The 24,932-nt window shown below is 39.8% G+C and overlaps 1 protein-coding gene across 1 annotated transcript; it reads left to right on the top strand.

Moving 5' to 3' along the window:
- Nucleotides 1-7,987: 7,987 nt before the first annotated feature.
- LOC134747171 (uncharacterized) lies at nt 7,988-10,188 on the top strand. Its single transcript, XM_063681751.1, has 2 exons — nt 7,988-8,448; nt 9,460-10,188. The coding sequence occupies exons 1-2, from the start codon at nt 8,110-8,112 to the stop codon at nt 10,186-10,188; spliced, it is 1,068 nt and encodes a 355-aa protein (XP_063537821.1). The 5' UTR covers nt 7,988-8,109.
- The last annotated feature ends 14,744 nt before the right edge of the window (nt 10,189-24,932 follow it).

The raw sequence follows: 24,932 nt of genomic DNA, 5'->3' as shown, positions 1-24,932 counted from the left end.
CATGTAGATCAGCTTATATTAATCCTGCGATTTGTTAAAGACAATGGAGATTCAGTTGAACGATTTATATGTTTTCTACCTAACACTGGTAACAAAGGAGGGGATATGTTGCTGAGCGTAACGGAGATTTTCGAAACTCTGAACATTGACATAAACAATTGCAGAGGTCAATCTTACGACAATGCTAGTAACATGTCTGGCCAGTATAATGGTCTCCAGGCCAAGATAAAAGAAAAATGCGCATATGCGACATGCGACATACGTGCCTTGCGCGGCACATTCGTTAAACCTCGTCGGCACATCGGCAGCTGAATGTTGCCTAGAAGCTACTAAGTTTTTCGGGTTGCTGCAGAATCTATACGTTTTTTTACAGCGTCAACGGAGCGCGCAAAAATACTACAAGATTTTTTGACCGCGCCCGAAAATGTCACTTTGAAGAGCTTATCCCAGACGAGATGGTCAGCAAGGGACGATGCTTGTTCCAGTCTTAACAAAGACTGAAATCAAGTGCTAGCGGCCCTTGAAACCATAAAGGGGTCTGGCAACCAAACCGCTTTGTTGAAAAATGAAGCTATAGGGTTGATTAAACAGCTAAGTTCCCTGGAAACGGCCATCTTGTCAGAATTTTGGGGAGCTATTTTGAAGCAATTTAACATAGCTTCAAAAGTTCTACAAGGGGTTGACTCGGACCTGGAGGTTGTTTCTAACCTTTATGACTCCTTGATTCATTTCATTCAAATTAAAAGAGAATGTTTTGACGAGTTCGAAGAGGCGGGTAAAAGGAAATCAACCGAGGAATACAAGCAGAACCAAAAAAAAGTTATCAAAAGGAAGAAACGTGATGACGAGAGTCGCGAAGGAGAAGTGCTACTACAGGGACGTGACCACTTTCGAGTCAATACCTTTTTCCCAATTTGTGACCAGTTGTTAGCCGAGTTGAGGAGGCGCAAAACGTCATACGACGCAGTGACGGCTAATTTTTTCTTCTTAGGTAAATTAGACACAATGTCCGAGGAAGAAGTTAGAAGGAGTGCCATAAACCTTTATACAGTATACCCGTTAGTACAGTATACCTCGCGGTAGACCTACAAGACGAATGTGTTTTATTAAAACATTTTTTTACCGCCTACAAAAATAAAATGAGCCTAAGGCAACTAAGCTTACTCATAAAAAATAAGGGACTTAAAGAAGCATTCCCATATGTAGAAATTGCTTTACGCATTTTCCTTTGCACCGCAGTGACTAATTGCAGCGCAGAACGATCATTTTCTGCACTCAAAAGAATAAAGAATTATCTACGTTCCACTATCAGCGAAGAGCGCCTGTATAGCTTAGCTCTTCTTAATATAGAAGCTGAGCTGACAAACGCATTAAATTACGACGGCGTCATTGATGATTTTGTCAACCAATTTGTATATAAGAAAACAATGTAATTATGCATGTGAATAAATGGTTAATTTTTAGTTTTCTCATTTAGTTTTTATTTCTCACCCCAAAGGTACTTGTTGCAAGTTTTTTTTCTTAAATAAAATACTTTTTCGTCACTTAAGGGGGGCGGCAAATCAAAATGGCCCGGGGCGCCAAATCTGTAAATACGCCCCTGATAATATGAATGACTTATAATAATTATTGCAGTTTATGCGATTACGCTTTAATTCGATTTATATTTCAGTTTACGTACATACGTGCTCCTAGCTATAGGTAGTACTCATTATATACCTTGGTTATAAATAAAGACATACCTAAATCAGTGTTTCCATCAAGATATCAATCAACCATCAAGATCAAGAATCATATCAGCTCAGATGTACAACCCGTACACTGATAGTTGGTTGTATGGGGACCACTCGCGATCCAAGGTCAAATGCCCCCTCGTTCTTGTTAGGATCGTCAGTATAAACTGCAAGGTGGTTACCTTGAATCTGGTCGTCGTCGTAGAACTTTCAAATGATACTTACGTAATAATCTACAAAATTTTCGTTAAATAAAAACAGCTAAAAAGTTATAAATAAATAAAAAATATTATAAAAAAAAACAAAAAACCCGACTGCACACTAAAAAGAGGAAAACAAGCCCCACAAGAATGTTGTTTAATCAAATGCTAAAACCAGGCTATGGAATACCGTTTAAACAATATAAAATGCACTATGAAATGTGTTCGTAATCGATAGTAAATAAAAACTTATTCTAAATACTAACTAAATATAATTTATAAATGTTGATGGTAATAAAGTGTAGGCATAGAATATTAGGTATTTATAGGATTCGAATAACATGTTGTCGCGAGTGCTGGGCACCGCGATGACGTCTTCTACCTTAAATTCACCGCTGGCAACCCTACCAGAGAGTAGCGTGTCTATGGTAAGTAGACCAGATCAAATCTATGGTAAACGGTATCTATGGTGTGTAAACCAGATCTAGTCTATGGTAGACTAGTCTCGATGGTCAGTACCATTTCCGGACACGTAGCTAATGGACAGTCAAAATTCGCCGCCGTAACGTGTGGAACAGTAAAGTGTGCTTGTGAGGTTACCGAGATTCATCCTACGAAGCAGGAAACCACATGGGCTGGTTTCCCTTAAGCTGAGTATTCTCCATTGTCGATAATCTGCCTTGTTCTATATCATGACCATGTAATCCGAACACGTAACGTAACTAATCCATTTTGCCACTTGTTTCATGACTTGATACCCTCCATGGTAAAGATAATGATTGATGATAATCAAGCCGTACAGGTATCTCCCCCCATAGGTTAGGCGGAGAAGAGACAAGTGTTGAAGGCCCGTGCGGCTTTGGCCCAAAAGGGGGTCTGGTTTGATGGCCCGTACGGCTTTGGCCCTACGGGGGTCTGGTTTGATGGCACGAGCTGCTTTGGCCCTAAGGGGGTCTGGTTTGATGGCCCGAGCGGCTTTGGCCCTAAGGGGGTCCAGTGTATCGGCAGCCCGTGCGGCGTTAATGCCTCGATAACTCGACATACTGAAGGGTATGATCTCCGTGAACTTACTGATATGCTGACAATACGACAACGCAGTTCCCCTGACATTACTGACCTAACGAACCTTATTGGACGCATGTTCTTTGCTTACATCTTATCATGCCAACTAGAACTAGTAGCTCTGTTAGCTTCACCCAAGATATCCCGAGATGCTCAGTGATAACGGTGATGTCATAGATCACTAAACATAAACAAGCATAAGCTAATCTAATCGAGCATCTAATGCTCGTGATAATTACCGTACTCTTGGCTGCATTAGTACAATGCATGAGCTTGGAGTTACCTTTAGAAAACTTTATTCCACTATTCAAAAATGAAACATTCCACCATCCTTTAGAAAGGCATTTTCGTTTTAGAGAAAATACAAGCCTCACATTTCACACCTATCCTTCCCCACCAGATTGTGACAGGGTTCTAACAGTGAACACCTCTCTAGTATCCGGCACAGTCTCTATTTGGAAGATATATACCTCATCCAATCTAGAAAGAGGAGCCCTCATATGGAAAGAAGAGATCAACACTCGAGTCTCATGGGGCTTCTTTAACAACTATCACTCATCTATCTTGAGTAGAAGGGTAATCAGTTTGATCGATCCTCCCAGCAACACCACCTTAAATCAAGTGTTCAACCAACCTCTCGGAGCTGCTGTTGAACTTGACGAACTAGATACATATGGAAGGTACAACTGGCAATATTGTCATTATGACACAGAGAAAACATATCAAATGACTTACGGCAGTAATACTAGGATAACACGCTCTTATGACGGACGTATAAGCAACCCTCCAGGACTATGGGTACGTTTGGCACCAAATCTTTACTATGATGGCAGCAGGTATCTGGGAGTATGGGCGGACAAGAACGACAAGAGTTGTCCATTCAAAATATATGAAAATCGAGCTGCAGTAATTTCCCAGACTGAGAATAAAAACTGGTTTATCTCAGTCCCTTCAATATCACTACAGTTTGACCTAACACCCAACCCGTACGACATAAAGTGGACATTTCAGAGTAAGAATTATCAAATTATGAAAACATTGGGAGGGTATCTTATCTCTCTAGATATACCGGGATATAATTCATTCTTGGATTATTCATCTGGAAGGAAAACAATCTGGAGAACTAAGAGAGAAATATTGAGCACCCCCTTTATGGATCGGTATGAAAGATTTATGAACACCAAACAACGATCAAAACGAGCTATAGAGAACTGGGAGTTCTCTGACACCTTAAAACCGTCTACTGACTATGCTCAGCTTAGATATGAGACCCAATATGTAATCAAACAATTGAACACAGGTTTTGCGACTCTACAGCTCAGCATCTGTAGGCAAATGTTTAAAGGAAGGGCACTGCTTGACGGTGGAAGCATGAGATCTTACATTACAAAGGACTTCGCAAGAAAATTCAACTTGCTAACCATAGAAAATAGTCATCTTACTATATTTATTTTTGGTTCCAATACACCTCAAGAAATAGAAAGTCCTAAAGTCAAGATCTAGATGGTGACACAAACCGGTGAAATTGTTTCAATTAATGTCAACGTTGTTCCTGTGATTGCAAGAGGCGTTCCATATCTAGGACCTGATCGCAGATTATGGAATCCGGACTACAAGTTAGCTGATGATGGATCCTTCGGTGAACGGATAGACCTCTTAGTAGGTAACGACTACTATCTATCTATGTTATTGCCCGAGATAATAGAATTGAAGAAAGATCTCTTCATGATTAACACTAAATTTGGATGGACTTTCGGTGGAAAACCAAAGACGGAAACAGATAATAACTTGGAAATCATCACATATTGTCAGACTAACTTGGATATAGGAAGAAATAAACCTGATTTACCATTAGAAGGCGTAAACCTAAAAGAACTGTGGGATTTGGAAACAATTGGCATTGTCGACTCTCCGAAGGAGAACAGAGAGGAAGAAGAAGCCTTGCGTCACTTCAACAAGACGACCCGATTTGAACATAGCAGATATCAAGTCTCGTGGCCGTTCACTACCTACCACATCACTGTGTCAAACAGAAGAATAAACCTCCGCGCATAGTATACGACGCGTCGTCTAAAATCAAGGACAATAAGAGTCTAAATCAGTGTCTTTATTGTGGTCCCTTAATGCTGGAAGAGCTAACAGGAATATTATTGAAGTTTAGATCCCATAAAATAGGTATTTGCGCCGATGTAGAGAAAGCGTTCTTACAAATAGGTTTACAAGACAAAGATCGTGACGTAACTAGATTCCTTTGGTTCAAGGATCTAGAAAAACCAGTAGAAAAGGATAATTTAATTCATATGAGGTTCTGTAGAGTCCCATTCGGTGTGATCAGTAGCCCGTTCCTACTGAACGCCACAATAAAATACCACCTATCTAAATCAACGTCTTCAAAACCTATGCATCCGGTTCATTTATGGCTTGCGAAAATATGATCACGTCTCCTACTATCGTTCGCAGCTCAAGTGGCTTCCTATACGTTTGCGACGTAATTCCCACATTCTAGCTCACCTATACGGTATTCTCTTCAACCCCTCTACCCCGCTTTACCTGAAGGAGCGCTTCAAATACCTCTCTTCTTTAAGATGCTCCCAGAATTATCTGCTTACCCAAGTTTCTTCTTCTTCTAAATTCTATAACGATTCTTTTACCTTCCAAGCGATTCGGTTGTGGAATGCTCTGCCGTCGGAGCTAAGACGAGCTAAATCACTCCCCATTTTTAAGGCTCAGCTCAAAATCCACTATCTGTCCCTTCCTCAAACTCGTTAATTATTAGATTCTGTCTGTCTATCTGTATTGTGTGATATATATATATATATATATATATATATTTATTGTATATATTACATTTATGCATGTATTGATATTGTTATATATTTAGTTGTGCTGATATATATTTTTTTTTCCTGTACTCGTTCTCCATTTATTTTTGCTACCCTTATACATATTTCTTACTTGCGCTAATTTCTACTACCTGAAAGTTGTCTGGAAGAGATCGCTTTTAAGCGATAAGACCGCCTGTTGCTGCTTAGTTTTTTATGTTAATTTGCTGTATTTAATCATGTTTCATTGTGCACAATAAAGAATATTATTATTATTATTATTATTATTATTATCAAGCTTAGAGAATATACAACGTGTTGCTCATGACATCTACGTGGATAATATGGTAACTGGCACAGATACTGTAGAAGAGGCTATAGACTTGTATAGCAATACAAAGCAAGACTTTCAACAGATGTCAATGAACTTGCGGGAGTGGAGCTCCAACTCACGTGACTTCACAGAACAGGTTCCAGACAGCTATCAAGATAAGATAGTTAAGGTACTCGGACTGGACTGGAACTTAGAATCAGATACACTTCACCTACGACTGAAGGAACGTGAGTACCCGAGTACAAAGAGAGGAGTTCTACAATGCATCGCATCAGTGTACGACCCTTGCGGGTATGCAGCACCCTCCACACTATAATTTAGAATCATTTCATTTAGAATCATTTATTCATCAATTGTGCATTACAGGCAATGAATACAGGTGTTATAAACAATTTGTTCTCTGTAATATGTCTTGCGACGTACAATTATTTTGGTTACCTAGCGCATGCAATATTATTAGAAATGTCACTTTATTTAAAATAAAAATAATCAATAAGTTGTAATTAATAATTTAAAATAAATAATGATTAATGGGTAATTATATAAGTCAATCATTCATTTGTCAAAGTGTCCATCAGAAATTCATCAATATTCTAATAACATTTATCTTTTAATATTTTTTTTAGCCTAATCTCAAATGTCGACAGCTGTTCATTTCTGAGCAGATCCGGTAATTTTTTAAACAATTTAAGGGCTATTGTGTAGATGGTATTTGTATAAAAGCTTGTTTTTGAAATACAATTTCCTGGGGGAAGAATTTTTAGCGTATTTGTAGCTGGGCGAGGATGAGTATTTACATGTACAGTGAATCGGTCCATATATTGTTTTACAAATACACATGCTTCGTAAATATACATAGAATGGAGTGGTAACAGGCCAAATTTCTTAAACAAAGGTCTACAGCTTGTCATTTGGTTAACTTTAAACATACGAGGGGCGGCTGATAAGTTCTAAGCCTATGGTATTTCGAGGTCGTATATGCGTTTATGGTACTGGCCACTAGAAAGGCCATTTAAAAACGAATTATTAAAAACAAAATCATGTCATATTTGTTTGAATTTTTCTTGAGATATTCAACGACAAAGTTCACCATGTCTGAATTATCAACAAATATTACGAAAATTGAGCACCGTGCTGTAATTAAGTTCCTTACAAAAAGTGCTAAATAACCGCAATGTATTTTTGAAGAAATGGCTAGTACTTATGGTGCCTCTGGACCTTCTTATGCTACGGTCAAAAAGTGGAGTCGCTTATTTAAACTGGGTAGGGAGTCGATTGAAGACGATCCCCGTTCAGGGAGGCCAATATCGGTGGTGACTGAAGAAAATGTAAGAAAAGTCAGAAAATTGGTATTAGAAGACCGGAGAGTTCAGGTTTGGCAAATAGCTGATACTGTAGGCATTAATAAAGAACGGGTTGGAGAGATTTTACATGAACATTTGAACATGACTAAGGTCAGCGCTCGCTGGGTACCAAAAATGCTGACGGCGTTCGATAAAGAACGTCGTGTTGAAACTTCCCAGGCATTTTTAGATCTGTGCGGAGTTGGCATAGATGAAGTTTGCTCAAGAATAGTAACTGTTGATGAAACATGGATCAGGCAGTATGATCCGGAGTGTAAATCTGAATCCATGCAGTGGATTGAAAAGGGTGAAAGACCACCGAAGAAGTTTAAAGTGCAAAAATCGGCTTCTAATGGCAATTTTACACAGGGTCAGTTACTGACGTCAGTCGACTGCCGAGTCAGTGCTGACCTGGCACTGCCATCGTATAAATTGATTTCAAGTCAGTCGCGTCAGCACTGACTTCAATATTCCCGCTTCATATTTTCGGCGTCAGTCCGCTCCCCCCGCCACCCGCGCCAGCGCAATTGAAGCCGTGTAAATGGCGAAGTCAGTCGCTGCCACTGTATTGTACGGGGACCACGCTGCGTCGCACCACTCGCACCGCATCACAAAATGACGCGAAAACTGAGCGACACGGAAAACTTGAAGCTTATTCAACTATACCGCGATAATGAATGCCTGTGGGATAATAAATCACAAAATTATAGAAATAGAGAAATGCGTGCAACATCATTACAGAATATTGCACGAGTATTGAATTTAGAAGGGTTTGGTCCTACCGAGCTCAAAAATAAAATTAAAAACTTGAGGGCAACTTACTACTTGGAACTGGATAAAATTAAAAAGTCCTCAAAATCAGGCGCTGGTGGAAATGTGTATATCCCAAAAGTGAAATGGTTCGAAGAAATGGACGCTTTTATAAGAAATGTATCTATACAAAGGAAAACAACAGTAAGTACCCACAATATTTATTTATTTTTAGTATAAAAATCACACAAAACTTACACACTTAATAAATTCTGTTTAACTGCCACGGTACACTTCCATTCGTCATAAAGTATTCTTTTAATAAATCTCCTCTCTTTCGCATTTACGGAGTGGTTACCTCTAAGTTGATCAGTTATACTTGTTAATGGAGTTATTTCCGATCTCCAAGTACCTGGTATTGTTTGTCCTTCAGAGTCCTCTCTGTCTACACAAGTAGGTGTTATGTAGGAGTTAGATTTTTTTTGCAACCAATTATGAAGGGCACAGGATGCACAGACGATTGCATCAACTGTTTTCAAACTGGTGGGAATTGCTTTTTCAAACACACGGAATCTGGAAACTAGAATTCCAAAAGCATTTTCCACTATACGCCTCGCACGAGATAGTCTGTAATTGAAGATTTTTTCACTGGTAGACAGTTGCTTACCTGGATACGGTTTTAGTAAATAAGTCTTTAACGGAAAAGCGGCATCGCCAACAATTACTCCGTCCACTGGCAGTAATCCATCTTCTAAACGGCGATAAATGGAAGAATTTTTAAAGACTCCCCCATCAGAAGCGCTGCCATTCGCACCAACATCGATGTATGAAAAACAGTAGTTATGGTCTACAATAGCCATCAAAACAATACTATTTGTTTTTTTATAGTTGTAAAATTTACTTCCACTATTTGGTGGAGCTTTGATAAGAACATGCTTTCCATCAATTGATCCGTAACACGAGGGGAAATTCCATCTGGTGTTAAATCCGTATTCGATAATTTTCCATTCATCCTCTCCAGCTGGAATCTGCAAATGAAAAATAATAATTGTATTAAACAAACAATAAACAATAAAATATTTTCTCTTGTAGTAATGTGTGTGTAGGTAGGTACCTACTTTAGGTACCTTAGGTACACACATCTATACTAATAATAATAATAATACATAATAATCGATTTAGGTACTCGTTAACTAACTGATTACTTATTTTCAGGATAATTCTGATACTCCCAGAAATATTCCTGTTTCTGGTGATGATGATGATGATGAAGATGAGATAAGATCAGAGAGAAGACAGCTTAGTAATGCTGAAAATAATAACAATGGGAATTCACCAGCTTCAGAATCCGGGCCGACCACACCAAACTCCAATCAACCGCAAAGACCGAGGTCAAAACGTAGCAAACTGTCTCAGATGTCCGAAATGATAAAAGACATAAAAAATGTATCACATAGTATCAATATGCCATCAGACGAAGAAAATGATTGTGATATTTACGGAAAGCATGTGGCTTCTCAGTTAAAAAAACTCTCTGAGGAACAATGTATAATAGCACAGGAAGAAATTCAGAGAATAATATCTAAGTGTAGACTGGCAGATCTAGAAAAGAGAAGAAGAAACGTGAATATCTACCCAAATACACAATTTTCTATGAGGGCCACTACTAGTACACAGCCTCAGCAGAACCGTTATACTCCTAGTCCAGCTTCTACGACAAACAGCGGCAACAGTAGCTCCTTAGGATTTTATCCCACCCAGTCTACACAGACAGCTGTCCCCAGTAGTAGCTCTATGGGAGTTTACTTTTCATCGCCAACTGAAGGTCCAAGATATGTAGATCCCAGTCAGGTGCTCATCAGTGTCGCCCGTCCTGATGTTGAGTGGGAAAGCGACAATGCAAGTGCAACTAATGTTATTGATTATGCTTTTGATACAGCTTAGTACCTACTTTTGTCTGGATTATAATGATTTATATGTGATTGTTTCTTTTTTGATACTTTAGTACTTTTTCAATAAATAACTTACCTTAATCTGTGTTTTCAATGACTCATATATTGCCCAACACACTTCCGGTATTAAATTAGAAATAGATGGTATCGATACACGATAAAAGTGACTGAGATTTCGAAACGACATGCCAGAAGCCAAAAATGTCAGCGTGATTTCGAGTTTCACTTTGGCTGGCAAGGCGTCTCTCATAAATGTGTCTTGACGCTGAATGGAGCTTGATAACACCATAAGCAATTCGTCGAAGTTGTTTGACGTCATTCTCAAAGCCAGTTTATATTCCCGGGGATCTTCAATTCTCAACTGGTTTAGCAACATAGCAGAACCTCCATGTTTATCTCTGTCATCTATCCATTTTCTCACCCAAATTCTTTTCTGTTTGGATAATTCTTCTTCTAACATACCAGTTACTTCTTGCATCATGACAAACGTAAATTTTCTCAACAAATTATTTAGTTTTATTTTTTGCTGTTTTCGAGAATTCATTTTTCCGCACTGACTTTACAAACGTGTGTACACCGAAAGAAATATCCTCGACTACTGACCAAATACTGACTGCGTCTAAATAGCACGAGTCAGTTTTCGGCGCCAGCACTGACGTCAGTTACTGACCCTGTGTAAAATTGCCATTATTATGTTCATCTATGTAATAAGTTCAAAACTAGTTAATTAATTTTAAAGTGTAATATTATCATTTTTTACTAAGTATTTTGTTTTCTAATTATTAATGACATTTTTAAAATCCACTACATGAAAATTACAGTTTTTATTGTCATATAAGCTTGTTTGGATACCTTTGGCCTGGGGTGTATACACCGTGACCCTTAATAACCCGAAAGATTTAAGCTAACGATACTAGCCTAATTAGAGTATATAAAGTTATGTAACATATAGTCCTAAAACTCATAATTAAGGAGATATTAATTATTTACAACAAATCAAAAGTTAAAAAATCTCCAGTGTAACACACCTTAAGGGCGTGAGCATGACGTAGCCACCTACTTCTTTTACACGTAGATGCACTAACTGTATGGTTGTTAGCCAGTTTCATAAAGAAGTTTGGTATCTATCTACAAAAAGTTTTTACTACCGAAAATATTTTCATCACGAGATAAAAGGATATAACATGCAACTAAAATGAATAATTATAATATCTAATCTTACACACTTCAATCTCAAGTAGCTTTTTTGTTATCACTGAGAATAGATATAATTAGGTTTGTTCTGTTCTAAGTCGCGAGAGTGGTTCTTCTTATAACTGGCTAGTTTGAAATTGATTGTCACTAAAATGACACATTACAAATGATAACTAATTGTCACGCAAGATAAAATAACATTGAACATTTTATTGACTGTAATAAATAATATTCGCTATGCCGCATTATCCTTCGGCTCATTTAGCAGATATCCACTTTGTGTACGGATTTTGTGATGGGAACTCGCTCCAGGCAGTCGCCGAACACCGAAGACGATACCCAAACCGTCGTATACCTCACCATTCGACTTTTGCGGATGTCCATCGACAGTTTCGCGAAAACGGGCTTCGAAAAGTTCACAGAGAAAGGGCTATAAATCTAGATGAACAAGCAGAGAACAGAATAATGAACATCATAACAAAAGACCTAACTTTGTCATCAAGAGCTGTAGCAAGAATGGTCAATGTTAACTATCAGCTCGTATTAAGGCTATGGAAAAGGTACGGCCTGCATCCTTTTCACTACAGGAAAGTACACGGAATCATTAACAATGACGGGCTAGGCTAGAGTTGCCTTTTGCCAAAGGATGAATCAGAAATTAGTGGAAGATCCTGGATTTCTAAATAAGATATTCTGGACAGATGAATCGTTGTACACGAGAGAGGGAGTTTTTAATTCCCATAATCAGCATATGTGGTTAGAAGATAAACTTTATTAGGTGCTACGACATTCCCCATGCGAAAAGGGAAAATTCATACCAGCACAATTTTTCCGTAAACATGTGGGCTGGCATTATTGGTAATAAAATAATAGGTCCCGTCATATTTCCAAATAGATTGAATTCTCACAACTATTTATTATTTCTAAATAATGAATTAAACGACCTGCTAGAAGATGTCGATTTGGAAACCCGACGAACTATGTGGTTCCAGCACGACGGATGCCCGGCCCACTTCGGCTTGGATGTTCGTAATTGGCTGAACCAACAATACCCCGTGAGATGGATCGGCCGTGGGAGCGAAGTTTTAGCATGGCCTGCCCGATCACCGGATTTAACTCCGCTAGATTTCTTTCTATGGGGAACTCTGAAAGATAAGGTTTACTCAACACCTGTGAACTCCAGAGAAGAGTTGTTAATAAGAATTGAAACGGTTTCAGAAGAAATCAAGAACACTTATGTTAACTTGAATCATGAAATCCGTTCAAGATTGAATATTTGTGCTGAAAACGGCGGTACACATTTTGAAAATCTAACTCATTAAATTACTCGTAATAAAAATGCGTAACTGTTTCATGTTGTTGTTTATTTTACTGTAGGTACAGGTTAGCATGATCGCTGTTACAACAAAGTCCCTTTCCTGTATGAGGTAAGAGGTAAGTATGATGTAAAAAAATAAGTAGTATGATTTCCTTCGAATATTATCATGCCTAACAATTTATGGTTGTGATTGTTAGTTAAAAAAAAAGATACCTAAGACACAAAGTTTCAATAATAATGTAAGAGCACTTTAATGTCGTAGCACCTAATAAAGTTTGGATAGATAAGTATTTGTGGTATTTTGTGGTGCCAATAAATAAAAATAATTTCAACACAAACATCGTGCTAGACATAACTTGACACTTCTTGTCATTCATGGAATACAAGTCACGCCATTCGCCTTTCGTCGCATAATTTCGGAGCGATTCGTGAAGTGTCATGCTCGCTCTCTGTTCTTCAACTTGAGATTCCCACCTAAAGGCTTGTTCACAAAGAACCGGGCAATTAATAAGATTTAATTCGTACTGAAATAGTAATTTAATTAAGACACATAATTAGACCCATGTGGATATAACATTATTTACTCGTACAGTCGTCAAAAATATGTGGTTTAAATCTTTCGGGTTATTAACGGTCACGGTGTATAACCTCAAAGTTTTTTTAAAGTAGGTCAAGTTGTTCGTTTTTGTCAAAAATTGTGATACTTGACTGGAGGAAGACTATGAGGAAGACCCTGGACGACCTAGCAAAAACGGCGGCGGAGATCCCAAAAACAATTGAGGGTCTTCGGCCGACCGTGACGGGCACTTCACACCAGCCACCAAGGGACGAAGAGCTGACAGAGGCCATCTCCAGGCTAACTCAAAGGATTGACCACCTCACAGAATCCACCGAAGATCTGAGAAGCCAGCGACACCTCGAAGCACGACAAACCCCAGCAAACGAAACCATGACGGAAATAGGGGAAATGAGCTCTAACATAAAAACCTTGACGGAGGAAATAAAAACCGAAAAGGAAAGAAGCTCTGCCCCCACCTCAACCCTAAACACCGAGCTGGCACTGGCCGAACTCAGGCAGTCGGTCAGTGAAGTGAGCAAAGAGGTGACGCAAAAAATACAATCACCAGCCTACGGTCCCAGGACGTACGCACAGGCTTCGGCGCTGCCCAAACAGGCACACACCCCAAATCACACCGCAATAATATCATCGAAGGACCCGACCAAAACAAGCGATGGCGTCCTTAAAGAACTGGATAAAGCGCTAGACGTGCAGAACAGCGGAGTACGGATCGAGAGGGTGCGGAAGGCAAAAAACCAAAAGGTGGTGGTTAATTGTGCCAGCGACAGAGACCTGGAGCTACTCAAGAGGGCAACGGAGGGTAAACTCAACGCGGAATACCCGCAATTGAGAAACCCCCTAATTTGCATAAGGGACGTCCTAAGCTACCATAAGGACGAAGACCTGCCGCAAATGTTGCTCTCCCAAAACCGACACCTTCTGGGAGGCCTAAACGTGGACCCCTCTCACATGAAACTTAAATACCGTAAAAAAGCTCAGCAGAGGTGTCACATGGTGTTTGAGCTGGACCGACTGCAAAAAGAGGTGTTAAGACGGAAAAGACGTATAAGAAACGCCGCCCCAAACAGAAGGCAGTACGTAGTCGACCAATACCTAGAGGTAAAGGAAGAATACGCAGCTAAAGCAATGGAGGCTCAGACGGCTAGCTGGAAAGAATTTTGTACCACGCAGGAGAGGGAGACAATGTGGGACAAAATCTACAGAGTTTTGAGGAGAACGGCTAGACGTCAAGAAGACACGTTGCTTAGGGACGAACAGGGGAACACCTTAACACCGAAACAGTCGGCCAAACGACTAGCGCAGTGCTTCTATCAGGATGACCGCAGGGAAGAAGAGTGCGACCATCACTGGTGCACCTGGAAGATACAGAAGGGGAAAATCCAGCAGTGGAAACAGACCTCGCTGACGACGATCCCGAACCCGAAAAAAGCACCTGGGTCGGACGGACTCACCGCGGACACATGCGCAGAAGCCATCCAGAGCAACAAGGAAGTATTTTTGTGTCTAGCGAATTCCTGCCTAAGGCTAGCCTACTTCCCCAAAGCCTGGAAGGCCGCACATGTCTGCATCCTGCGGAAACCCGGAAAGGAGGACTACACCCACCCCAAATCGTACCGACCGATTGGTCTCTTGTCGGTACTAGGGAAAATCCTGGAGAAAATGCTGGTGAACAGGATAAAATGGCACATCCTCCCGACCCTGAATGAACGCCAGTACGGGTTTATGCCACAAAAATCGACAGAAGACGCCCTCTATGATTTGATGAGACACATAAGAACAGAAGTAGAAACGAAAAAACGCATCGTACTACTGGTCTCACTCGACATAGAGGGAGCTTTTGACAACGCTTGGTGGCCAAAGTTAAAAACCCAACTGGCAAAAAAACGCTGTCCGAGGAACCTTTATCACACGGTATGCTCCTACTTGGAGAACCGAATGATAAAGGTACACTACGCGGGCGAGGTCAGCGAAAAGCCAACCACAAAGGGATGTGTCCAGGGGTCTATAGGCGGTCCAATTTTCTGGAATATAATTCTAGACAGGTATACAAGGTATAGAGCTCCTCAAGGATACAGAAGCCCATTGTCAGGCGTTCGCAGATGACGTCACCTTAGTGTTCTCCGGAAACAACTCAGGCATCATAACGGCACAGGCTGAACAAATACTCCAGAGGGTGGTCAAATGGGGCTCCGAAAACAAGCTAATCTTCGCTGCGTACAAGACCGCAGTGGAGCTCGTCGACGAAGACAAACTGCTGGGACTCACCATAGACCGCAAACTTACCTTCAACACACATGTAGCAAAAACGTGCCAAAAGGCAACGGATATCTACAGACAGCTGTCGTGTGCAGCAAGGGTGTCTTCTTGACTTTACATCTCTCGTCAAGATGTAAATTGTTAGACTGCTTAGTAGTTTGACATGTTGGTTCTCTTTCACGAGTTTCACGCGTAAAAAAGTTCACAGTTTTATAAAAGTAAATAAGTTAATGAGTTGTATTTTAAGTAATATACTTAATGTTTATTTTATTGCAATTCTTATTAACCACACAAACATTGCAATATATGAGTAATCCTATTCTGAACTTTAATAAGAATAGTTCTTATTATTTCTAGGATACTCATACCGTAACTTGAATCAATAGCATAGAATTTAGAAGTAGGTAAATTAAGAGTGGAAAAAACCTGCCTCATTGTCTGGCACAAGACAGTGAATTTTTCCACTTTTAATTTATATAGAACCTTAATATAGCATCGTTTGCAGACGTTTCTGCTTGATACAAAAACAATTTAGATTATAGTTGTCGTTTGACAAATAAATAACGAAAACATGTATCCCTATTCTACCGATTATAGCAAGTTTTACCGTAACATTTTTTATTATAAGATTTTTTTTTATGAATTATATGCTGCTACTCTTTCCAATTGATGTACTAAAATAGTTAAAATACATTTAAAACACTGTTAATAACAGCAAAATGTTGTTAAAACAATAGGAAAATAAAAACATTCATACTCAAGTCAAAAACGTGTTTTTTTTATAAATACTCATAATGAATCCCAAATAAAGAATATAAAAAAAATACAAAAAGTTCTTTTCTCAGCGAGGATTAGAACTTATAACATTAAAAAACACAAAAAGGCAATGGAATCGAACTGAGGATTCGAACCTGCGACGTATGTGTCGATCGCAGTTTACCTTAGCATGTTACCACTTGACCAAGATGCTACATATGTCATCAGACGAAATTGTTATACCGTTTTGTGTACACAACCAAGCACTGTTCTTAGGGGGTATACTTAACTCTGACGCAGACTGACAGACGGCAGGAGGTACCTGCTGATCCGGCCGCAGATAAAGAAGCTCACCAGAGGCTACCTTTCAAACGCACCAGCTGACCTCGGCGCTCCCGAGACGTCCCTACACGACCGACCCCAGGGCCTGCAGTACCAGCTTGCCACGTCAAGGGAGTACCCGCCTACGTCAGCGAAAACAGACAGGCTATTTTTTAAATTAACGGACCACTACCACGACCTCCCTCGGGTTTTATTTTCAATATATTTTTCTTTGTTTGAAAGCGTTTGGGATTTTAATTCAAATTCTCGTACCCTAACCGCTTCATACATGGAAGCTGATTCAATGCACAGCAGTATTGTAAGTGCAAAGAAAAACAAGGACGTACTCTATGATGGATTGGAAAAACATTTTTAAGAATGCTGGATTGAAAGGAGTGTACAAAGACTACAAAGTTGGCAAAAAAAAGGTAAAAGAAATATCCCTATCACGTAAAAGAATTTAAATACCTACAACGAGTTTTACGATCTAAAACCAGGGACCGAATACCGGTATATTATTTTATATATTGCCAGTTCGGGCAGCAACCTTAAGAAGCTTTTCAACTCAACACGGAGCAACCGGGTTTACCACACAGAGAGATCCTACTAAAATAGGGGAATATTTCATCGAGCTTCGCGTCTACAAAAGTCGCGAAGCGGAACGCTTAGTGAAGGAAGAGCGCTTCAGCGCTGGCTCTCACAGGGAACCATCACAACGGCTATCAAAGATCTTACTAAGACCAAACACCAGGAAGAATGGGACAGTCTGACGGGTCTAAAGCACTCAAAGCTGTTTATACAAGGGGTAGACTCTGGTTGGAGCAAAAAGCTTTGGAAACTTAGCAAACGGCAACTCCAAATAATAACGGGGGTGTTTACTGGCCATTACGGGGTCAAGGGAATCCTGGCCAAGATGGGGCACGCTGACAACACCGATTGTCGTATGTGTGGCGAAGAGGAAGAGACAATAGAACACCTTATGTGTGAATGTCACGCCCTCGCCAGACAAAGAATGGAGGACTTTGGAACAGGCTACCTGGTACCAAAGGAATTCAAAAAGCTACCCATAAGGTCCATCATCCGGCATATGGAGATGGTGGGGAAGGCTCTTGAGTAGCGGACGGATCTTTCCTAGGGGGTAACTGCACAAAAGATCCCTATGGGTCGAAGTGTATCCGTAAGGGCCCCCGAAACTATAAGATAAGATAAGATAAGAAGGAAGAGCGCTGGAAGAACGCCCTCACTACGACAAATACGGCCGTGTGGAGGGCAGTCGCTAAATTAGTGCAAGTGGGGAAAGAAGACTTCGCTAAGATTCAGCCCATAACGTACCCAAGTGCTCAATAGTAAAAAAATCTTACATTGCTAGCATATCTATTGGGATGAATTATACTCCCTTAATATTACTAATATCCCATTTATTCCATGTAACCAAATTATATTTAAATCCTATTTATAATCTCAATTATATATAACACATGTGACCTCTTCTTATTTTATTTCACAGCATAAATTGGCTAAAGGAATTAAGGCAAAAAGACAATAACATAATAAAATAAATAAAGATCATGAAATAAAACTATGAAAACGGATTATATCGGATTATGGGTGTAGGGTTGGAGCCGGCGTAGTTTTTATCGCGTATATATATATATATATATATATATATATATCTTTACTTGAAAAATAATTATAGTGTATAAATAGCCTTATGAACCGATTTTGCATGTACAACCAGCCTTAAAGTTTGTAGTCTATGATTGTTCATTATTTTAGTATGTGGGTATTTTTGCACTTTGTAATTTTTTTCCTCAGTCACCCGTTGACCACGAACGCTGTAAAGAGTTCGAAACGTCGGGATGTATTATAAATTCAATATACGCGATATAATCCGTTTTCATAGTTTTATTTCATGAGTAACTATCGCGGTAACCGAAGACAATATTAAATAAAGATCATTTCAATCATCTTATTATAATCTCCATGATGACCATGATAAACGGACCATGGGTGTTTTATCTTATTTAAAAGCATAAATTGACTAAAGGAAATAAGGCAATAACGAAATAATAAATAAAGATCATTTAAACATATACATAATTATTAAATAGATTTTGCAAATTTCATTTGTAATACTAAGTAAATATGTTTTGCAACGAGTGCAAAATTAATGTTTCCAATTTTCCTTCTTGTCTTTACTTGATAGAAACACTGCGTATTAAAATAAGAGTAAACTGTACTTCAATAAAACAAGTATTATCTTAGGTAGAGGAAAACTAGAAAATCTGTATTTAAGAAAACTATTCGGTTCGTTATACTTAAAACTACATTGCTTTACATGGAAGAAATTTGCTTTATATTAAGAAGTCTTTTTTTCTGTGTAGTACAAGTACGTAATATCGAATTTTATGAAAACGTATGGGATGATTTTTTATTTTATTTTTCATTTTATCAAAAAAAAGCAACACTTTTACATTGAAAACAAAGTTTTACTGATGATAAAATTTTAAAACCGAGGTTACCTTATGGCCTATGGTGAAGACATAAAAAAGTTATGACTGTGTCATGCTCTAAAAATTCTCGTATCATTCTGAAATTTTCGGTGACGTTGCAAGTGGCGGTATTGTTAGTTTTTGTTATTGTTGATTTTGTTGTTGCTGTTCTGTTGTTTTGTTATTTGTTTCTGTTATTGTTCTTTTGGTATTTATTATTGTGTTTGTGTGTAATAATGGACCATGTTGCGATTCCAATTACCGACCTGGCGGCAGTCAATGTGGCAACCGACATTGAATCTTTTGTGGTCATTGGCCGGACCCTGGACCTGGTGAAGCCTGGAGTTCGGAGTGTTCGGACCCAACTGTACGTGAATGACAGCTTCTTTTATGAATGTCGCAACATCAAGATGTTAGACGCGTTGCGCGCCCGACATCAGGATGTTGCCGACATCCACGAGGTGGGTCGAATTCCGTCTTTTGGAGACGAACTTAGAGGTGGTCAGGGTCCTGCTTATGGTCACCAAAGACCAATCTCGGATGTAGTTCCAGGTTTTTTACAACCAAGTCGTTGTGCCCACCGTGTCAGACCTCCCGCCGAGGTCTGTCACGAATGAAAACTGTGGCAATTTGTTCTCAAACAAGAATGTCAACGTTTTCCATTGCGGTCTCTGATTGGGAGGTGTTGCGGCGAGGGGCGATGTTGAGGTTTGAGGTCGCACTACTCGCACTTGAACATCCAAGCGACGTACTTTTATGTCTGTGAGCACGGGCTCAAGGCTCCACCGTAGGCGGTGCTCGAAAGGTTGGCAACAACATGCAACCTTTTGAAGCACGAGCCTTGAGTTCGTGCAACTGCATATGGGTGCGACAATAGACCCAGCGTTGCCAAATTCGACCGTTCTCCATGACCTCAACGAAACTAAAAAACTGCTGGGGAGAAATGAGGGGCGGCATGGTTCTGTAAAAATAAAACCACATGGCGTGGCTCGGGACATTTAGTGGTGTGAAAAGTGCGGTGCGGTGTGTCTCGTACGTGCAAGCCAGTGCAAGCGTACGAGAAAATCAGCCACTTAATCCCGTGCCACGAGGACCAAACGTAAACGTCCCTCTTCGCGTACGTACTGGCTCAGTGGTACCCGGGTAGCCCTCAACTGGGACAGCGCGCTCGAGCGTGGCTGCAGCAACTGAAACAATTTGTCGACGCCCAAGAATGTGCCGGGGATTTAAGCATATAAATTGTGTCAGAATTTGAGGGCGAGGACATCCCCGGCACAGAATTATTCGAAATCGAGTCTGGGGCGGAGAACTCCATCGGTGCCATGGTTAGGACGCTGGTCCAAAACCCGTTGAAATGGGGAACTGGGCGGAGTTCGTGCAAGACACGGGGGTGGACTACCTGAATCGGCTGGAAGCGGCGGTGTCGGCGGAGAGGCAGAACTGCTGAGTGAAGGACAACCCCCAAAGGTACGACGACGAATTTATCCGGCCATTCTTGACAGCGGGGTTCATAAAAAACAGGTTCCAGTGTCGGAAGTGGTGGAGGCAATAATGAAGCCAGAGCGGCTCATTGTCCAATTCGCGGTGGCGAACGTGCCCCACATAACAGAGGAAGAGGTAAGAAAGTACGTTGAGCGTACCATCGACGTCTTCCCGGCGTATTTCTTGGGCAAAATGTACCCACACCCGGTCAAATATGTTAAGGTCATAAAAAACCTTAAGAAAGTCGTTGCCAAAATAAGTTGACGGCGACGGTACTGCAACAGAGACTGAACCTCATGCAGTACAAGAAGAATTTCGTGGCTAAGAGCACGCAGACCGAGGGCACAGTAGGTACCAATGATAATACCGGCGGCTGTCTCCCAGGCCGAAGACGATCCAGCCCTGGCTGAGTTGGTAAAGTCCTACCAGCTGTTAGGCCAAAAATCGCCCACGCCCCCCACGTCATCAGCTCCAGCTTCTTCGGCTCCTCAGAGCAAAACCCCATTAAAGGTGGTCGAGCCGCAGGTAAAATGCCCGAAATTCATGGACGCACTCACCGCCTTGCTGCTGTGGCGAGGTACGAGTATATGTACACGTATGTATAGGTATAAGTAGGAACTAAGTATATGAGTAACCATATCATGTAATGTGTTAGGTTTTAAGCAGTCAGTAATAAACGACACGTCGAACAGATTGGTTGTTTGCCTCACTTACGTCCCACCGATACCCCCCACTTCAGATGGCGATCCTGCCAGAGCTTTCCGCCTACTAAGGACTTATTACACGCGGAAAGGATGACGCAATCGTATCCCTACACTCGCGCAGCGGTGTCGCGTCTCATTTATAACGAAAAATACGGCAAACTATACGAAGATGGGAAAGGAGTGCTCTAAGTGCATTTGTGACAACAAGGAGGTGATTGTTAACCAACATGGCAGCGCCAACGATGCCGGAGCTGAGATAAGGAACCACACAAGCGTGAACAATATTCTACTATCGGTGGTGCTGGCGCTTTGCGGGGCAGGCGTCCTTTACATCATATACAGGCAATATAATAAATGCCACAAAAAGTTGGTGCGGAACGAGTTACGTGAAAACGCATTTCGGAGGATTCGTCTAAGGTTGTCAGGGCGCGGAGATCGTGCCAACGGCGACCACGTCGAGGACCATGAGGTACCGGTACCGGCTACTTAAAAATGAGCGTAAAAGGATAGGATACTTCAAAAACTCGGCGGTATAGTTATGTAAGTTTTCTTGTTTAAATTTAGAATTAATAGTAAGTATATTTTATGGAAAACCTTGATTTAGTATTTGAGAGCTTAAAGAAAATTCAAGTAGCATTAAGAAAATTAGGTCAAAAAAGGCATTTATATCCATTAAATGTAAGTGAAAAAATTAAAAATGCCAAAATATTTTATGACCAATATAAGTTGATTCTCGCTAACTTGAATAAAACAGACTTAAGTATAGAATATGCAGAATATACACTAGAAAATTTAATAGTTAATATAGAATGTACTTATAAGAAAATTTAATCATATCAGTGTTATGTAACACCTGACTGTTCTAAAAATAGCTGTACGATAACCACTACCATGGACAAGTTCGAATTAAAAACGGCGGCGACTTTGTTACCTGTAATGGACGGTTCAGAGGACGTCACAAATAACTTAATAGATGCAATTAGTATGTACGAAGGGTGTCTGAAAGAAAGTAGCTGCAAGCAGTTATTAATTAAATTTTTTCTTGCCACAAGGTTAACAAAGTCCGCAAAATTGAAACTTAAATCACAGTATGGCACTTGTGAGGATTTACTTGCGGAAATGAAAAAGTATTTGCTAACTAAAAAGTCAGCTAATGCTTTATTGATGAAACTTAACAGTGTTTCGCAGGGCGAGATGTCTATCTCACAATACGCAAATCAGATAGAAGATATTTTCGTAAACTTGACTATCTCACAAGCCAATACCAACGAAAAAGCCTGTGAGGTACTCAAACCAATAAATGAGCAGCTAGCTATAAAAAAGTTTCCTGACGGATTGCGGAATAGACGTCTCAGTACAATTGTAGCGGCCCGGGACTATACAGACTTCAAGGATGCTGTGCGTGCTGCACAAGACGAGGAGACTGCACAGCCAGAGACCAATACGATGCTGAATTTCAGAGGTAGGTCTTTCAACAGGAATCACTTTGGCTTCGGATATCGCGGATATAAACCATATAGAGGTAATTTTAACACCTCAAACCGAGGTTATCAGCAGTATAGAGCTAATTTTAATGGTTCAACACGAGGACATCATCAGAATCGAGGTAACTATATTATGCCTACATATAATAGGTATCAGTCTCGCGGGAGCTACGTGAGATCGCGTTCGAATCGCGGTCGAGTTTCTCGTGGTAGGGGACATGTACTTACCACAACGCAGATGAACAATGAAACTACACAGCCGAATACAAGTGAGTTTTTTCGTGCCTAAACACACACATATATTAACATTTGACGAAAATGTCGGATATGTATTTTTCAATACAGTATATAAACAATGTTCGTGGTTCGTGGGAGCTACGTTATCAGCAATCAAGTCCGAATCATTATCGGAACATGCTATTATATTTAATCAAAACAATGAGGTACGCGGTATAGGCGGTACATTACATTCCTACGGATATACGTTCATTGAAATACATACTCCTAATGGCTACGTTATTAACCATAAATTTCACATTTTTGACAATTTACCAGTGCAATCAGATGGAATACTTGGGTTTGACTTTTTAAAGCAACATAGAGCAAACATTGACTTAGATAATTTTCAGTTAACATTAAAAAATCAAGATAAATCGACGACAGTACCGATTTACAGATCTCCAAAAGTTAGCCGCGATTATTTAACAATTCCCGCTCGAAGCGAATCTATTCATTATATAAGTTTAAATAAAAAGATTTCTGAGGACTGTGTCGTATGCCCACAGGAATTACAAGAAAATTTGCTTCTAGCTGGATTAATAGTAAAACCAAATAAAAATGTAATACCTATTAAAATTCTTAATACTAGCCATAGCAACATAACAATTCCAATATTTCAACCAACGTTGTACTTATTGCGCGACTACAACATGTGCTTATTTAGCAAGTGCGACTCAAGTTCCGTTCGGGCTAAAGAGTTGTTATTGTTACTGAAACTTGATCACTTGCAACAAAATGAGCGTGGGACTATAGAAGCCATTTGTTCTAAGTATGCTGATGTATTTCATTTACCGGGTGACAAACTAACAAGTACTTCTGTGTGTGACCATACAATAACGGTTAAAGAGAATAGTAGTCCAGTGTATGTAAAACCTTATAGGCTACCTAAAACTCAACAGCAGGAAATACAAAGACAAATAAAACGAATGCTTGACGATGACATAATCGAGGAAACGCGAAGCGAATGGTCTAGTCCTATTTTGTTAGTTCCGAAAAAGGGAGAAAATAAAGATAAAAAAGAGTGGAGATTAGTAATCGACTACCGAAAATTAAACGAAAAATTAGAAGACGATAAATTCCCCTTACCGAATATTACGGAAATCTTGGATTCACTTTCTGGTGCTATATACTTTTCACACTTAGACCTTAGCTAATCTTATTATCAAGTCAAACTTACCCCAGATTGTCGTAAATACACAAGTTTCAATACAAATTCAGGACAATTTTCCATGAAAAGGTTGCCAATGGGTTTACGAACAAGTGCAAGTACTTTCTCTAGAGTAATGACAGTAGCAATGTCTGGTTTAAACTTAGAAAAGTGTTTTGTGTATCTCGATGACCTTGTAGTATTTGGACGTAATTTAGAGATCCATAACAAAAACCTTTTAGACATTTTCGAACGGTTGAGACAAGTAAATTTAAAACTTAATCCTTATAAATGCCAATTTTTAAAGACAGAACTTCTTTACTTGGGTCACGTCGTATCAGCCCAGGGCGTTTCGCCGGATCCTGAAAAAATTAAAACAGTAAAAGACTACCCAGTACCAACCAATGTAGATGACGTCAGACGGTTCGTGGCGTTCTGTAACTACTATAGAAAATTTATAAAAAATGTTGCTACTATCACGATACCATTAACTAATTTGTGTAAAAAGAATGTTCCTTTTAATTTCACCCAAGAATGTCAACAAAGCTTTGAATATCTAAAAAATAAACTGATTTCACCACCTATATTACAGTATCCTGATTTTAGTAAACAATTTATTTTGCAAACAGACGCGTCAGGTATAGCGATAGGAGCAGTTTTATGCAACGATGACATGAGACCGGTGGCTTACGCCAGTCGGCCATTAAACCAAGCTGAAAAAAA

The sequence above is a fragment of the Cydia strobilella genome, chromosome 14 (assembly GCF_947568885.1).
Source record: "Cydia strobilella chromosome 14, ilCydStro3.1, whole genome shotgun sequence".
Lineage (NCBI taxonomy): Eukaryota > Metazoa > Arthropoda > Insecta > Lepidoptera > Tortricidae > Cydia > Cydia strobilella.
The sequence above is the reverse complement of the archived record's forward strand: the minus strand, read 5'-3'. Positions and strand labels throughout refer to the sequence as shown.

Bases quoted from the DNA above. Each gene is read 5' to 3' on its own strand.
- LOC134747171 (XM_063681751.1), top strand. From the start codon at position 8,110: ATGACGCGAAAACTGAGCGACACGGAAAACTTGAAGCTTATTCAACTA. The intron at 8,449-9,459 runs GTAAGTACCCAC...ACTTATTTTCAG, and splicing joins CTATACAAAGGAAAACAACA to GATAATTCTGATACTCCCAG.